An 18722-nucleotide genomic window follows, 5' to 3' on the forward strand; every position below is an offset into this window, starting at 1 on the left:
GGGCTTTTGGACTCCAGCTCCCAGAATCCCAGACCATTGGCCAACGTGGCTGAGGCTTCTAGCAACTGAAGCCCAAACTCTCTTTAAAGGGACCACAGTTTGGGGAAACCACACTGTCGTCAACTCAAGATCTCTATAGAAACCAACGGAACAGAAAGTGGTCGGAACCACTTTTCTGGGGCCCAAGGGAGGAAGGGGAACGGTGCAGCGACGCACCAGGTCCGTTTCCTCGCCGCTCCGCCACGAAGGGAAAGAAAATGGCGGCGGCGCCAGAAGAAGAACAGCAGCCGCAGCCGGCGCCGCCTCCTCCGCGTCCCTCGCAGCCTTTGTCGGGGGCCTTGTCGTCTTCGGCCTTGAGCGGAGGAGGCCCTGGGCCTAACCCTCTCTCTCGGAAGCTCCGGAAAGTGCTGGAGACGCGGCTGGAGGCGGACAAGGTGAGACACAGAGAGGAGAGCTCCTGGACTCCATCTCCCAGAAGCCTCAGCCATGTTGGCCAATGGCCTGGGATTCTGGGAGATGGAGTCCAAAAGCCCTTAATAAAGGGTACAGTTTTGGGACCACTGTATAATATATCTGAATTGGGGGAGGACCCCCCTCCTTTGACAGCACTTTGGTGCCACAGCAAAGTACGGTTTCCCCGAATCCCATACCACTGAGCCATGGCAGTTTAAAGCGGGGCCAAACCGGATTGTTCCTACAATGTGGATGCAGCCTAAGATTAGATAGATTGCCACAGTACATTCTTACAGGGCTGCTATGCCACTTTGACTGCGCTGGCTGCCTCCTGTTGCATTCTGGGATTTGGAGTTTAAGGAGGATGCATTTAGAATTCTCAGCCAGAGAGCTCTGAGGCCTCACTGAACTACAAATCCCAGAATGCAACAGGAGGCAGCCAGAGCTGTAAAAGTGGAATAGCAGCACTTTAAGAGTATAGTGCAGTAATCTACTAGGATGGGGGTAACAGACAAGGAGGAAGCAGGATTGTATTGGCATTACTTGTTTCAAGAAAGGGCCCTGTAAAATGTATGGCCCTATACAAACAAATGAAGGTAATAAAACAAATGGTAAGTGAGAGGCGCAGGTCCAAAACACACTCCTGAAATAACCCAGTTTGGAACTGCTTTAATTGCCCTGGCTCAATGTTAGGGAATCCTGGGAATTGTAGTTTGTTGTGGCACTAGAGCTCTCTTTGACAGAGAAGGCTAAATGCCTCACAAAACTACAGTTCCCAGAATTCCCTAGCATTGAGCCAGGGCAGTTAAAGCGGTTTCAAACTGGGTTATTTCCTCAAGTGTGTTTTGGACCTCGCTGAAACGTCTCCTTTCCATGTCAAAAGTACAGGAACATGTCATCTTTTTGATGTGCCTGTCCTTTTTGAAAGTGGCCAGACGTGTTTTCTGAAAATGTGTGTTACAATAAAACTGGTTGTTGTTGTTGTGTTGTTGTTGTGTGACTGTGTTGTTCAAAAAATTGTGGGCGTTTATTCACAAGTACAATCTACTTGAATAAACGGCCACAACTATTTTGAGCAACGCAGTCAGTAATGTTTACAGAATGGTGTGTTGTAGTTTATATATGTATACATATATATATTAACAGCATCAAAAAAAGCACCCCAAAAGTTTCTCTCTAAATAGGCACATTGATTTGAGGGACTAAAAAATGCATGTTTGCTAAATTAGGAGCGTCTGAGTATATTTTTCTTTAGCTGTTGTGTTAAAACCAGGGTGGGTTGTGCTTTACATTTGATTGCTGTTCACCCAGTGACAGGACTCTATATACTAGCTCCATTTAAAAGAATTGTTTTGGAGTGATATCCAACTGTCATGCCATATCCCACAGGCATATTGTCGCTTGAGGTTGCCGTCATCAAATGAATAATATTCATGTTTGAACCATTGTAGAGCTACTGTGAAATTTGTTTGTTACTCAGCTAGTAAATAATATGTCCCCCCCCCCGGCTGTTAAAAAGTAAACACAATATTAGTGAAAGTAATTAATGACCTGATTAGTTTAATATAAGAGTATTGAGACTATTGGCTTTGTAGCTGAAGTGTCCAGTGGATATTTTTAAAGGATCTTATGTATGTCTCTCTTCAAGGTTTTATATTGTAGAAGCACTGTGAAGTGCTAGTTAAATGATCTTTACAATATAGCTTATGTGGAAAGATGTGAGCTCTAATTTGAGATCTGTGTAGATCAAGTACCTTCTGGCATGGCTTTTAATTAAAATTTCCCCCCCAGATACATACAATAGCTCAACACGCATCCTCCGATCACAATCTCCTTGATATTGACTGTGTTGGGCTGGCCATGGATTTAGTGTTTTATGGCGTGACTCAAGTGACGCTGAGGCACAGATCTTCTTATGGAACCTTGTGGTTTTTATGTGGATGATTCAAATGCACCATCAGATCACTATTTATATACATGGATTATCCTGGAACACTCCCTAATACAATGATTTGTGCTACAAAGACATGGATCTGATTCACTGGTCATGGATATTCATGTTTTGATAAGGGGCTCCTCCAGAGAGGGCAAATGTGTCAGAAGGTTTTGGTGTTAGTTGCTGTAGTTCTCAGGGTTTTGTTTTTAAACTATCCAAATAACATCCCAGACTGTTTTCTGACAGTTCCCAGCACCAGTTACACCTTTTTATTCTCACTCTTTTTCTAATTCTGAGACAGATGAGAATTAAAAAAAAAAAACCTCCTCTCTTTTATCTTTAATTTATTTAGGGTTATAGGGCATCAGTGAAATGTTAGTGTTGCACTATAAGAATCTTTTTTTAAAAAATCAGAGAAGGTAAGCTTAATTTTCAAGCCATTGGGCCACCTGAGCAAACCAAGCTCTGGTTTAATAACCCTTTGGAAGAGCCGTAGTGCAGAACCAAGAAATCAGTACAAACAGCCCCACCAAAATAATGGAAGAAATGGATGCAGAGGCAGTGGCAATTGGCGAAACCCAGTGAATGCTGGGCCCAAACAGACAGGCCAAAATAAAACTGCTTCAGGTCACTTTGGTGGTATGCTGTTTAAATGATGCATGTGTCCTAAGAGTCTGAAAGCTGCGCCAAAGCCACGCTCCAGTCCTAAGGACTGGAGCGCAGCTTTGGCACAACTTCTGGCCTCTTAAGACAAGTGTGTCATTTAAACAGCATACCTCCAAAGTGACCTGAAGCAGCTTTATTTTGGCCTGTCTGTTCAGGCCCTCCGTGAACTCAAACTTCTTTAGACCAGTCTGGAAGAGTCCCTGAAGTGAAAAGTTTCATGATGATGTGATAGCTGCATGGATGCTTAAATAGAAAAAGCTGCATGGTACAAAAGGATGTGTCATGATTGCTGCGCACAGATCCCGAGAGCACTGTAAAAATTGGAGTCCATCCACAGGATGATAAATTGGATTTTCATGATGTGTTCAGCAATTTTATTTTATAGGTTCTCATTGCTGGTTGCCTTGAACAGTGTAGGGGTGCTGGAAGGGCAGGATATAAATTGTACGTATAAAGAAATATCATAGAACTATTCCTGGTTTTACAGTCCACTTGATAGCTATGGAGCTATTAGTGTGTCTCCAGGCAAAAGCCACATAGATCCATAAAAACCCTTGCCTAAGATTTAGGTGCTTGAGTCAAAGTAGTGCAATTAGGTGCCAAAGCCATAATTTTTGTATCAAATGTGGAGTGTCTTCTCATGCATTGGATGTTATTGGACAGTACTTTGGGAGACTGCAGGTTTTCCAGTCTTGTTTAATCCTGTAATTGCAGAGAATAAATGTGACGTGATGGTGAAGTACATATTGTCTCTTTCATATAAAGATTGTGAAGACATGTATCCTGGTGGGACTGTGCTTAATCAGCTGTTCTGTACATTATGAATGAGAATCTCTAAGGATAAAACCAGGAGCAAATTTTTATATATACAGTATATGGTTCCATTTCTCTGGACCATTTGGAGAAAATTCTTAATTAAATCTGCTGGTTTAGTGATCACCTTCTTTAAAAAAGCATGTGATGAATCAAATTCTAGTTAGGGATCCTTGTCTTTGTTGGACTCGATATGCAAAAAGGTGACAAGTAGAGGTACACAAATTGTTCAGGACATTTAAAAAAAACTGAATTTGTTTCTTTAACAAACAAAGGAATCTTAAAATATGATTATATCTGTGAATCTGAAACTATATATCTTAAAAATTCATTTTGTGTATGAGCTGTCAACATGGTCTCTAATATATATTTTATGATACATATTTTATAGGAAATGTTGGAAGCGCTCAAGGCTCTTTCAGCCTTTTTTGTAGAAAATAGTCTGCGCACCAGAAGAAATTTGCGTGGAGATATAGAACATCGCAGTTTAGCCATAAATGAAGAATTTGTCTACATTTTCAAGCAAGTGAAAGAGGTATTATATTTTAATTTATAAAGGATGAAAATCATGAAGCTTCCCAGATGTTATTGGACTGCACCTCTCAGCAATCCTAATCAGCATAGCCTGTGGTGAAGAATGCTGGGATTTGTAGTTCAGCAATACCTGAAGGTCACAGGTATTGCTTTAAATGTGCAGCATGAAGTTGACCATAAAATTCCTGTTCTTAAGGAAAATACTGGCTATGATACAGAGTTCTGTACAGTTCGCTTTTATATTATCGTTTTTGTTGTTGTTGTTGTGTCTTCAAATAGTTTCCAACTTATGGTGACTCTAAGGGTTATAATGAAGTATTTTTGGTAGGATTTGTTCAGAGGAGGTTTGCCATTGCTTTCCTCTAAGACTGAGAGTATGTGACTTCCCCAAGGTCACCCATTGGGTTTCATGGTCGAGTGGGGAGTCAAACCTTGGTCTCCAGAGTCATAGTCAAAAACTCAAACTACTATACATCACTGGCTCTGTCTTTATTATATAATATATTATACTTTCATTGAAAAAGAACAATCTTTCAACACCTTAATGCATATTATCACATTAAAAGCCTCATACTGTGGATTGACTGGGTTTTTTTAAAGACATAGTAAGGAGAATACTATATTTCCTTCATTAGATGTTTTATTTCTCTTATTAGAGATGGCTGAAAAGCAATTCAGAATTAATAGAAGAAAAATAACGTAATAATTACTGTATACAGATACAGTTGGCCCTCCATCTCCACTGATTCTTTATCCATGGATCCACAGATTCAACCATCCATGGCTTGAAAATATTCCTAAATAAATATATAAATGCCCTTGGCTTTGTCATTTTATATGAGGGACACCATTTTACTATGCTGCTGTATTTAATGGGACTTGAGGACTGTAGTACATTGGTGGGACATGCATGCAGCTGCACCAACATGGCCACACATACATCCCTGCCCATTGAGTATAATGAGGCAGATGTATTTCTTTTCATCTGCAGAGGCCCCCAGAACTGAATGCTCACAGATGGGAAGGGTGTGCTATACACCTGGTAGTACATATGTGTTTATTCACAGCCAAATCCCTATGTTCATTTACCCTCAAGTAATTATGTTTAAGGTTGCAGGCCTAAATTAAATATTTTATACAGCAATCCTGTTTATTTCTGCACAGAAGTAAGCTTCACCAAGTTCAGTGGTGCTGGCAGAGGATTTTGGTCCTAAAATTGCATTGATTTCAAGAAGAAATTCAGGTTGGGCTTGCAATTCTCTTTAAAAATGAGACTTAAATGAGTTTGACCTTAGCCAATACCATCAAACTTTTCATTGCAGATTTCTTCCCCTCCAAGAGTGCAAACTTGTCTGTGAATATTTCTTACTTCACAGTGTAAAGTAGGCCAGCATGCTTATCCCAATATAGATTGCTGATGAAGATGTGTGGGAAGATGAGAAACAGTATAAGACTTGCCTAAGGCCATCCAGGAAGTTTATGGTTGAACAAAGATTAGAAAAAAGTAGGGTTTCAGTTCACAGCCTAGTACTTAACAACAAATTCACTATGTTGCCTGTGCAAATTATACATCTTTTATATAGGTACATGAAATAATAACTTGTACCACTGTAATTCCACATTATCACAGAACAACACTGTACTAGCTTTTCTCAGCTGCTGTTGCATTTTTTCTTGGATCTCTGTGGGACAATCAGTACACACCTAAGGCAAAAACTGGATGGCAATTCCAGTGCTTGGCTCAGCTGCTCTTACTTCCACCCCATGGGTGGAGAATGTGTGACTCTCCCGAAGCCATTGGCCCACAGCTCCCATTTCTTTTGCCATTGATCGTGCTGACTGTGGCTGATGGGAGCCAGTCCAATGGAGAGCTGCTAGTTTGCCACCCCTACTCTATCCTCTCAGTTATGGGGAGAGGAGGAAGAAGCTTGGGAAACTGGACTGAGCTATGTTGTTGTTGTTATTATGGCCATATTCTAAAATTAAAAAAAAATACTCATTGGTAAAACAAAAACTTAGTGAAAGAACTGTTAACTGCCCTTTCAGCTTTCTGAAAAAAATCCTGGGGGAAGCAGACTGTGAGAATTAGAGAAAGAGGGGGAAGAGAATAAGAAATTGATAGGTAGAAACTGTTTTATGCCTGACATTTTGGAGGTCCAGAAGGCATCAAGGATAGAAGTGTTGTCAGCTGTCACCCTGCTTTTAGCCAGAAGAATCTTTTTTTACCAGTCGCCTGTTGCCAGCTCAACACCCCCTCACAAATCTCTGTAAAGTGCTGCAGGTCTATATTTGCCGCCCCAGGATCTTAAAGCCTGCTCTATTATGTTGGCATGTAGAATGGCACTATATCAGAATAAACGTATGAAGAAAAGCTATTGCATATCTGTACCTCTCAAATGCTTGTGGCAAAGAAGCATGGATGCTGAAAGTCATATGTTATACTTTTGCATATCCAATTCCTCCCAGTTGGAAAGCAGCCAAATTTGGAGCTTCATGGAGGTAAACCGCTGGATATTCTTGGAATGAGTATGCCACATAAGCGTGACAAATATGTTGGGTAGGAAGAATGCCAGAAAATGTTGGTGTTTCAAAAGATAGTAAATGTTGTCTCTGTGTGTGGTGGTGGTGGTGGTGGGGAGACTTCTCATCTATATGCTAGTATGGTAAGTCACTTATTGTAACATCTGCTTCTCTGTTTCTAGGAGCTTGAAAGCATAAATGAAGATGTGCAGTTCATGAATAACTGCTGTCAGGAGATGACTAATCACTTGAAGGTACAGTGGAGGGGTGGGTGGGCTTTCACATTGGGCCATTTTACACCTAAGAAATTGTAATTTCAATAAGACAATACTTAACCCCATATGTTACTTTAAAGAGGACTACTTGTGCAATCCATATGCACAAGAGCTCCTGACATCACAGTGCATCTGGCACTCTGCACTGGAATGTCAGTAAATCATCCAATGAATTTTTTAAAAGTTAAGCTCCTTTATTTCAGTGATTCATTATAATCAGTTGGATGGTATGGACTTTTCACTGCTATTTACATTTTAAACTTGCCCTTCAGAATGCTCACAAATGTACATTGTCCTCCTCTCCCATTTTTATGTTCACACTGACCTTGTCAGGTACATTAACCTGGGTTATTGTGATTGGCCCAAGGTTGTAAATAAAATTCATATCTGAGTTTGGAATTGAACATAGGTCTTCACAGTCCTAACCTGGGAAACAAAAGGTGGCACGTGGAAAGTTAATATGACACATTGAATAACAGAAAAGCAGTGTACAGATGTAGTATGTAAATAAACTGAATCCTGTTTTTCTTGCCAGGCAGTGGAAAAATCTATAATTGTTTATTCTCATTCACCCTTTTACTACATTTAAATAACTTGAAACTGTGTCAACATAAAAACAGTGGAAATGTATCTTTAATGTATTTAAATGACTTATAATTGAATCAAGATGAAAACAGTAGAAATGTATCTAAGGTCTTAATAGTATTTGATTTTGATGATTGTGCTTTGAATTCCAGGCAACCAAAGAACAAACCCAGGATTTAATCGTAAAGACAACTAAACTTCAAGCAGAGAAGTATGTTTCTACCCTTTTTGTTACTTGACACGTTAAATCAGAATAGTTTCGTGAATGCTGTCTCCTTTACACTGAATAATAAATATCACCTTAAGGCTGTTTCATAAAGCCACTTTGGATGCTACCAAGTCTCAGATAATAATTACCATGGAAATGATGAGAAGATGTTACATTACTGTGCCTTGAAAAGTGTTATTTCTGTATCAGGGTGCTACGTTTTAACAAAAGGTGTCACGTGAGAAGTTAATATGACACATCCTAAGATTTTGTTATTTATTAACTACATTTTTGTGCTGCCCAGTGGTCCCGAGTTCTGTGAACATTTCACAAAATGTGTGATACCATAAAATAAACGAAACAATTTATTTCTTTAATTCTTATAGGATTGCCAGTTTGTCTGTACTTAATTTGCAACGTTGTAACGGTAATGGTATCAGCCTAGGAGTGCGGGACATTCTTCATTATTGCTGTAATCACAGACACGAATGCACATGTTTACAACATTTATTTCTTTGCCAGTATGTGATGTTTTCTATTCTTTGTATGTATCTGCACAGGATATATTTGAAGAAAAACTTTTATGTGATTTGTAGTTGATTCATCTTTCATATATGATTCCTAGAACTTCAGCATAATGATAATATTATTGCTGTCAAAATTGTGACTTCCAGGATGAGGGTCCATGATTCTGGAACCAAAGGAATGGGTATAATAGAGAAGGAGTGAATGAGAGATAGTGGGTGAGGAAGATCAAATTGATAGGGAGAGAAAAGTGGCTCAACCCTATTTTTTTTTCTTGTTTGCCCATTGTTGGTATGTGACTCTTTGGAGATTAACCACAAGGGAATATGGACCTCAACATTAAAAACTTTCTGCAGTCTAGATTGCTGTTAATCAAGTAGCCTCTTGTTCTTTCTCAATTCTTTGCTTAAAAAGCCATATACATAATACATTCTGAGCAATAAAAGCATTTCCAATTGTGTTTCTGAGTCTTAGGTCTAATCTGCATTGCAGAAATAATTCAGTTTGACCCTGTTTTAACTGCCGTGGCTAAATATTATGGAATTCTTGATTTTGTGGTTTTGTGAGATATTTGGCCTTCTCAGTCAGAGAGATTTAGTGCCCCAACAAATTGCAAATCCCAGAATTCCATGGCATTGAGCAATGGCAGTTAAAGCTGTGTCAGACTGTGTTATTTCTACAGTGTAGATTAGGCCTAGTTGGCTTAGTGGTTAAGATACCAATTCTGATGATTGTAAGGCTGCCAATTCGAGGCGCAAGTGTCACATGATGGCGTGAGCTCCCGTCGCTAGTGCCAGCTTCTGCCAACCTAGCAATTCAGAACCATTATTGAAGGTGGTACAGCACTATACATGCGGATGTTACTAGGGCTTATGCCAGCACATGTCATTAAGAAGGTTCTAGTGCTAGACTGTATTTCCTGGTAGTTAGTTCCATTGACTTCAGTAGGACTTAACTTCTGAATAGACGTATGTTGGATTGAGCTGTAAGTAGTCCATTTTCAGATTTCTCTCTTAACCCAAGTGGCATGAACACATTCCAGGTTGCAGGCTTCTTGCCTCTTAGGAAGTATTATAACAGTATTGTTGCCCATGCAGATAACTGTATTATTTAGAAACTGCTTATTATGACTTGCAGGCAGAATCTTCTGTAGCAATCCACACAAACTGCCACTGCCCTGGCTTTGGAGGGAGAGAAGAAGAAGGCACAGCTCTAGCATGCCTAACCCTAGGGACAGAAGAAGGGCCCTCCCTCCATTCCAGCTGATACCACCCTGGCCTCAGAGGGACAGAAGAACCAGCAGTATCTGCTGGACTTGATCCCCTTCCTCAGTCATGTCTTTTTTAGATTGTAGAACTGTCTAAGTAACAATTTGTAAGCTGCTCTGAGAGCCTTTGTGGCAGAAGAATGTGGTATAAATGCTATGAATGAATGAATGACTGAATGAATGAATAAATGAATAGGAGTGTATGGCATAAGCATAGAGACTCTTCAGATGATTAGTGTGATCCACTAGCTCACAAAAGCTTACGAATCACATGTGTTTTTGTTGGTTTGTGCATGCATTTTGCTTCCACATGAGAGCCATATCATCTGAATCTAATGACAATGCCAAGAAATGTTTTTCTTCTTCCAAAAAAGGACTTGAGTGTAACCACAGTAGTACATGGTGTAAGTAAACTATGACAGTATGACATATTGTGCAGACATACTGTAACAGAGTATACATTTTTTAAAAGGTGTGAAATAAGTTAGAATTACCATAACATGACAAGCCAATGTTTTTATTTCAGCCAGATATTGGAATTAAAAGCACAAATAGCAGATGCTTTCATAGCGGAATTCCAGCTTTCTCCAGAAGAGATGAACATCCTTCGAAGTGCAAGAGATGGGCCTGTTACAGAGGTAACTATTCAGTGCAGACACAGTAATAGCTTGCTAGCCTAGAAGAATAGGCACAAAGTTTTCTTTTTCCAGTTATCACTTTTTTTCTTGTGGTACGAGGATATTTCCTGTTGCAAGGCTTCACAAAATGGGTGATGCTGAGGGATTTTTCAACATACACAACAGCTGCCTGGCAATCCATGGATGAGGGAGATACCAAATCTCTCAAGGTGGGAAGGAAAGAAAAACTAGTCAAATATTAGAACAGGTTTCAGTCACATATGAGGAGAGAAGGACTTTAATGGGATCTAAACTTACAAATATGGATTTTGTTTAAAAAAAATCGAAGTGGTATAATCTCATTTTTTTAGTAGTAGTAGTTATTTGAGTGGAAGTTGCTCGTCTCTGCTGCTTATCTGCATTGTACTGCTTCTTTCATTTCCTGCTACTGCCCCTAACATGCATACTCAAATTATTTGCTTTGACCAGAGACTGTTGATACAAGCAAAGCACAGTCCGGTTGTCTATACAAGTAAAACCCAGGCCAGTTGAACATTACCACTAAAAAACACCAATGAAAAGCAGTGTTTATTGGTGCATTTCAGTTTTACTGTTTGAGGTGTTAGCCACACCACCAAGCAAAGTAGCACAAAATGTAGGCTGCACTCTAGCCAATAGTTTGTTTGAATAAGAACACTGTTAAACAACATTATAGTGAACAGATTCAGAATTTCCTAGTTTGAGGCTAAGAAGAAAAACAGTTTTGTCTCAGTATCACTAGTAGGCCCATTTGGAGGTCACAAGTACAAGCAGATTTTTGGGATCACTTGATGCTGAAATAATGTCAGCATAGGTCTAAAACACACTGCAGAAATAATCCAATTTGAGACTGCTTTAACTGCCTTGGCTCAATGGTAGGGAATTCTGGAAACTGTAGTTTTGTGAGACATTCAGCCTTCTCTGTCAGAGAGCTCTAGTGCCAGAACAAACTACAATTTGCAGGATTCCCTAGCACTGAGCCAGGCCAGTTAAAGCAGTTTCAAATTGGAGTGTGTTTTGGACCATAGTTAAAATCTTAAGAGGGAACGCAGGAGTTGGAACATGCAGATGAGGCTTTACCAGGTGATGTGATTAGGGTTGCCATTCCTCAGGACCTCCAAACCGGGGGAAATGTAGGACAAAATTTTCAAATGTAGGACACATTTTTTGTGTACCCTACATTTGAATAGGAACCTCACTGAGGGGAGGCTTTCCCTCCCGGCCTAGGCTCCCGGCCTCACCGCGGCGGGGGTGGGGCCCAAGCGATGAGAGAATCCTCCCCTTAGGGAGACTTTCCCTCCCGGCCTGGGCCCCTGGCCTCACAGCGGCGGCGGCAGGGGCAGGGCCCAAGCAGCGAGGGAATCCTCCCCTCAGCCCGGCGGCGGGGGCAATCCTGGGGCAGGGCAAACCGGGACGGGACCGTGCAGACCCGCCCCAAACCGGGAAAGTCCTGTCCCCAGGGGATTATGGCAAGCCTAGATGTGATGGATTATACTTCTATCTCAAACTGTCTTGATCACAATGATTGATCCCCTGTCCCATTTTAAAAATATAACATCCTACTAACAGCTTGTTTACTGACTGCCATGTCATTTTTAATGAAAGCAAGAGTTTTCATTGTCATTTCTGGTTTTTTGAAGATCGTGTTTATGTTCATGGAAGCAGACCTTAGAAAAGCCATCTTTTTATTATGTTAATCTTATATCTTTTTTATTGAAGGATTTTTTTAAAGTATTGGGAAGAGTAAAGCAAATTCACAATGATGTCAAGATCCTTCTACGCACAAACCAGCAGAGATCAGGGTAAGTTCTCAGAGAACAGATATAAAGCAATAGCTGAGTTTTCATTATTTTGGTTAAATTACACAATGTAAGTTGTGGACCACCTAGCAGATCCCCTCATTCCATTGACTCAAACTTCTTCTAATCATATGATTGATTACCATAGTGAGTCCTTACAATCTATAGCCCTTAATCCTTCTAAATCCACCAAGTATCCACAATCCCCCAAGATTAAGAAAAGGAGATGTCTTAAATCAAATCCCTCTGCAGCAATTATTAATGCATAGGGATGTATACTGATACAACCTGTGTAGGTGAGTGCAGTATTGAAGATGTTTTTGTTTACACAAACATGTCCTGTTAAAGTCTTTAAATTTTACAAATTTGCAGCCTAGAGATTATGGAACAGATGGCTTTGCTTCAAGAGACTGCATATGAACAGCTTTACCGGTGGGCACAAGGTAATCTTAGTTTTTTTGAGATGACACTTTTTTTCTTTTAAAGGGTATTGCTTATGTTCACAAGCTGTTAGTTACTTATGTTTTTAAATGTGTAACCTTAATTAGTAATATTGGGCATCTTGATTAAAAATAACTCTGAAACCATTATTCCGCTGGATTTCTAGGTCTTTTGGACTTCAGCTCAAGGAATCCCCTGCTATTGGCCACAGTGGCTGGAGCTTCTGGAAGTTGAAGTCCAAAACAGCTGGAGGACCAAAGATTGGGAATCACTGCATGATGATGTGTAGAAACACTTGGCAGGAAACCAGGGGCAAAATCAGTTGTATTACCACTGTCTTTTCTGCTTTCCTCTTCTGTCTCTCATATTTACGTATTTATTAGTAGTTTTGGATTTATATCCTTACTTTCATCCTGTAAACTGAACATGGCATTTGCAGATGTCTCATATACTTTATCCTTGCAACAAACCTATGGGCAGGTCAGGCAGAGTGATTGATCAAAGATTGCACAATGAGTTTCAAGGCCTTAGGGGAATTGAACCTGAATCTCCCAAGTGCCAGCTTTGCTACTGTGGTTTCCATGCCATCACTAATATCCCTGCATAGGAGTAGGTCTGAATCCTTCCTTAGAGCTTCAGAATTTACTTTTGTAAATCTAGCACTCTCTTTTATTCACCATTGGAAAGAAGGATGCCATAAAAGTGGTATTGACATTGCAACTGAAAGGCAGAACTTTTGTTTAATTAGATGGGAACAGGTGAAATTGAGGCACATCTTAGAATTATGCAGTGTTTAATGTTACAAAAGGAATATTTTGATGTTTTGAAAGGCTTAATTAAAAACAACAATACTAAGTTCCCTTATTAACCTCCTATGTTCCACATTATAAAAGTGCTTCTTTTGGAAATAGATAATTGTGATATTTCCAAGTCAGCCAACTAAGCAGATGGTGGACAACTATCATTATTTGATGAATCACACTGGCTCTCTATGGGATCCCAGAGGTTTACACACCCAAATCCCTCACCTAATGCAGGTTTCTACAGCCATTTATTTTAAACAAGAAGTGACAGGATAGCCATTTCCTGTTTGTTTGTTATTTGGGGATTGGGGGAGTTATACAGGCCCTAAATCTCATTCGTAACCCGTGGACAAAAATGGCCAGTTGAACACCTGAAGTGACCACAGTGGGCCCTTTATATCCACTGGGGCTTGGTTCCTGGATTCCTTGTGGATATCAAAATCCATGGATACTCAAGTGCCTTTATATACAAGGCATAGTGAAATGGTGTCCCTTATATAAAATGGCAAAATCAAGGTTTGCTATTTAGAATGTATATTTGTACAAAAATGTGTCCAAGCTGTGGATACTCGAATCTGTGAATAAAGGATTTTTGGATATGAAGGGCTGACTGTATATGATGCTGGGGGAAAAATAAAGGAGGTGCTTTAAATGGCGTGAGTACCCATGGCAGGCTGCAAAACACTAATGTAATGACAAAGTCCTGAACAAGATAGTTTACAACAAACATTCTGATTTGAAAATTTCTAGTTGTAATAGTGGAAATAATTAAAGCTAGACTACAATAATACTGCTGACTAAGAATATATGCTTGCACATTCCTCACTCTTAAAAATTTTAAGTAAATAAATAACACAAATTTGTTATTTATATAAATTTGAAAACTGACAATATCCAGAGGGAGTGCACAGACTAATGTTGCAAATAGTGTAAGCAGGGATGTGATATTAAGTGCAGAATTCACGTCTAGGTATAAAATGCAGCAACAATAATAAGTCATATTTTTAACACAACTTCCCTCACTTGGGATTCAAATGAAAGGCTTAAAGACTTAAGAGTATGGCTTTAATACATGTCAAATCTTCAGGGTTCATCCTAATTTTGTTATTCCAGTTGTAATCCTTTGGCAGTAAGTCCTACTAGATTTATTATTGTTTTTGGCATCTTCATTTGTCTCTTGCATGTTCTCTTGCTATTACCTTTCTCTGAATTGCCTTCAGTTATTACGTTCAGAAAAAAAAGTTCTCCAGCCCTGTCTTTTCTTTCTTTATATATTCATTATGTTTGCTGCAGCTATGCTGTTATTCATATGCTTCCCTTAGCAAACATCCAAATCATAAAAAGCAGATATATGTCATTAAAAGTATAGTAGACATCTGTTGAATGTCTGTGTTTCAAGTATAGTTGAACACTTACAGTAGATTATGAAAACTAAGATAGTGAAGTTGTAATTGTCCCTAAGATTTTAACACAGTAAGGTGCAGACAGGGGATTTAAAAGTTTAATGCCAAAGGAACCTTACTATTGGCCTGAATCCAAATTCTGACATGACACTGTTTGGTTTTTTTTGTAGGTGAATGCAGAGCTTTAACCCAAGAATCCTGTGACATTTCTCCAGTTCTAGCACAAGCAATGGAAGCTTTACAAGACAGGCCTGTTCTGTATAAGTATGTTTCATGTTTTAGTGACAACATATAATATAGTTCTGGAATTAATGTAATAGACCCTGTCCAGAGTAGGAGCTCGATTAAAAAGTTACAGGTTCATGGCGGAATCAAGTGCTTCAAGAGACACTGAATTTCCATAACTCTACATCTGCCTTTCCTCTTCCTGCTAATATTTAGAATACCAAACTGTAATAGGCTCTGTAAAAGGCTCTTTGTGTTTATTTGTACTCTCACACATTGTATTGTGCATTTCTTGCCAGATAAAAGGAAAAGAGAGACATGGAGTGGTATCTCTTGTAACCACAAACAACCCTTTTTATTTTATTTCTATTTTATATTTTAATAGATAAGCCTGCAAACTCTTAGGCCTCAGTTGAAAGCAGTAGATGAGAAAAGGCCAGCCCCCCCCCCAAAGCAAATTTAACTGTATCTCACAGCCAGTCCAAGAACTGTAACTGATATTCACACACATTTTCTACCCTGCCTGCTCTTCTCTCCTGCCACAACCAGAAAAAAACAAACATGAAGCTTGTTGTTTTTGTTGTCAGAAATGAGTGTCTCCTCCTGCCCCCAGGAATAATTGGATTTAAATCAGTATTTTATGAGAAGAATTTAAGCAGTGCTTGCTCTTGACCACAAGGTGGCAATACTGGAATGCCCACCAAATTGCATACTCAAGTTACTAGTTTCCTTACATGTGCTGGACATGCCACACTGAAATGCACTGAAAAACTGTGCTTACATTTGTAGCTTTATGACACTATTACAGTTGTGGCTTTACGACGCTATCTTTTGAGGGCAATATCTGTTGTTAATATGGAAGCAACTGTGAATCAGTCTCAGATTCAGTCCTCCTGCAGCTTTCTAATCCATCTCACTGGAAAAATGTGTTGCTAATGCAAAGAATGACAAAAAACCTGATCTAGTGTAGCCCTTGAATAATTTAACTGTTGTTAAACTTGAAAATTTAACATTATTTATAACCATCTTTCCTTTTTTTAAAAGAAAATGTGCTAGTGGCTTGAATGTCTTTTCCCCCCAATTGTAATTTGTCACCTTAAACAGAAAAAAAAAAATTAAAAATGGATTACCTCAGGTTTCTATTAATTATCAAATTCCTTACATAACATAATAATCTGCTTTGGGGGTGTGTTAGGGCATGATATTGAACAATTTTATATGTAATTTTGTGGCCAGTAAAAGCATAAGGGGATGGAGGGGGGTCGTCTGGTAAATTACCAGAATGGTGTTATTTTTTTTGCCCGGCATGTTTCCACTCCCATAAAATAAGGCAATAAGTGCATAATATTTACTTCCACTGTAGATACACTCTTGATGAATTTGCTACTGCCAGAAGAAGTGCTGTGGTCCGTGGTTTTATAGATGCTCTCACCAGAGGAGGTCCAGGAGGAACTCCCCGTCCTATTGAAATGCATTCTCATGATCCTTTAAGGTACAGCAGAGGTGGAAATTTATACTGCCTTTGTATTTTTGTTGTTAAGATAATCAATTTATTGATCTTTTCTTAGTTTTCGCTCCTGGTTTTATTTATAATAATTATTTTTATTAAATTATATTGTTTCGTTCTAGTTATGTTTTGTGCTGTCTTACTAGTAGCTTAAACTGATTTTAAATACATAAAATTAATAATATTAATGCGACGTGGCTCTTCTTTTCAGATATGTAGGAGACATGTTGGCATGGCTACATCAAGCTACTGCCTCTGAGAAAGAGCACCTGGAAGCCCTTTTAAAATACATAACTACTGAAGGTATTACTTGGTTACATGAAATGCTTATTTGGTCTCTTCAGTTAAGTTTGTGATAAGAAGCAATTACCAGTGTATTTTCAATAGTATATTGGTACTCCAGTTATTTGGAGGCATTATAGATCATGATCAGCTCAAATGTGTGGAAGCTAAAGCATATTGAATGTGGGTAATTTCATGTAAACCATGGTTCTCGTACAGTCCATGACTAAGTTGCTTCCATCGAATTTGTTTTTGTGACTGATGTTAGTGTGGTCTGTGAATAATATCATGTGTTTACTTGCAGGAGTAGAAGAAAATATGCAAGAAGTGGTTGGACACATCACAGAAGGAGTTTGCCGACCTCTTAAGGTGGGAACATTGACTATTACATGTAGCCATCCTGTTAATTATCATTATAGTGGGCCTTTGGTAGCCACTGGGATTTGGTTCCAGGACCCTCCAAGTGTTACCCAAAGAAAGGTGGGAGACATGGAGGGGGTGGGTGGGGTTGGGGTTCTCCAGCTAGTTATGACAGTATTATTTTAATGGTTGGGGAAATTAGCTTAGTAAGAGTAACCTTTAGGACTATTTGTACCTGTTTATACCAGTAGTAACTGAGTAAACTCTAGGTTTGGGGTGAATTGAGAGGGTTTTATTTAGAAAAATGCAGAGTGCAATCACACACAATAGCAATTCACAGACACAGCATTCAGAGCTGAACAAAATAGAAATATGGAAACTGGATAGCAGAGTGGAGGGGTTTGCGGGGGGAAGGAGGAGGTGATAATTACCTGTCCGACAAGTAGGCGGAAAGCTGCAACAGTTCAAACTAGGAGGTCTGAGGGCAACACAGGACATACACAGAGTGCAGAGGTGTGTGCTGGCTGGGTTCACAGACGTAGGTTTCTCAGACCCATACTAATGCCTGAAATCTAGCCCCAAGCAGTGGGCTATCTTGCCAAGTAACAAAGATTGGATTTCCTTTCCTAGGAATCAACAATGGGATCGTGGTCTGGTTGATTGCTTTAACCTTAGTATAACAAAAACAGTGATTGGATCAGGATATCTCAAGGTGGATGGACAGGGAGGTTTGGCAGGGAACACAACAGGGCTTAGGGAGAGATGTTGACTGACTTACTACTTTCAGTGCAAGGAGAGCATTTGTTTCAAAGTGCAAATGGAAATGCATATGACTTGAGGGGGAAAAGGAGGACTTAGCTCACCCATCTAGATTTGATTGTCCCATTAGCTGTATACGTACCTGCTCCTTTTCTCCTGGGAACCTGACTTAGTGTTCTTAAAAGGTCATCAATCTCTCGACAAAAATAAGTTGTTTCTAGACATGAGATATGAAATATGGGCTCCACAGGTTGCTGGTCACCGAGCCAGGGTCCTGGAATCTAAAATGGTTCTATTTTCTTGCAGTTTACTTGTACATTGATACAAAGTTATATAGAATTTAAAAATATATATGTCTTACAAATTAAGCATGTGTTTTTGTGTGTCAACATAGGTTAGAATTGAACAGGTGATAGTGGGTGAACCTGGAGCAGTCCTCCTATACAAAATATCTAATCTTCTCAAATTCTATCACCACACCATCAGGTAAGCAAATGCAAAATCTAAAAGAAAATGCTTTCCTTTGTCTTGAGACTGCAGTGCTAAGAATGTGTGAGTTTGAAGAGAGAAAAAAAAGTAATAGTAGTCCTTTCCTCAAAAGCTATTTTTATTAAAACAAACAACCACACTTTTTGAAAAGTTGATCTTCCCATTATTGATAGTTGAATTTAATTTATAAACATATCTCCATGTTATTGTACAAAG

The 18722-nt window shown here is 39.3% G+C and overlaps 1 protein-coding gene across 2 annotated transcripts in view; it reads left to right on the forward strand.

Annotated features, from left to right (window-relative positions):
- Positions 1-236: 236 nt before the first annotated feature.
- The window catches only part of COG6 (component of oligomeric golgi complex 6), a 34826-nt gene continuing 16340 nt past the window's right edge, over positions 237-18722 (forward strand). For both annotated transcript variants that reach the window (XM_042439948.1, XM_042439940.1), the window contains exons 1-12: positions 237-434; positions 4260-4403; positions 7105-7176; positions 7935-7993; positions 10309-10420; positions 12158-12240; positions 12610-12680; positions 15055-15148; positions 16473-16601; positions 16828-16919; positions 17203-17267; positions 18412-18503. In XM_042439948.1, the coding sequence (XP_042295882.1) occupies positions 258-434; positions 4260-4403; positions 7105-7176; positions 7935-7993; positions 10309-10420; positions 12158-12240; positions 12610-12680; positions 15055-15148; positions 16473-16601; positions 16828-16919; positions 17203-17267; positions 18412-18503 (1190 nt within the window). In that variant the 5' untranslated portion in view covers positions 237-257. The remainder of the gene's footprint in view (positions 435-4259; positions 4404-7104; positions 7177-7934; positions 7994-10308; positions 10421-12157; positions 12241-12609; positions 12681-15054; positions 15149-16472; positions 16602-16827; positions 16920-17202; positions 17268-18411; positions 18504-18722) is intronic.

The sequence above is a fragment of the Sceloporus undulatus genome, chromosome 1 (assembly GCF_019175285.1).
Source record: "Sceloporus undulatus isolate JIND9_A2432 ecotype Alabama chromosome 1, SceUnd_v1.1, whole genome shotgun sequence".
Taxonomy (NCBI): domain Eukaryota; kingdom Metazoa; phylum Chordata; class Lepidosauria; order Squamata; family Phrynosomatidae; genus Sceloporus; species Sceloporus undulatus.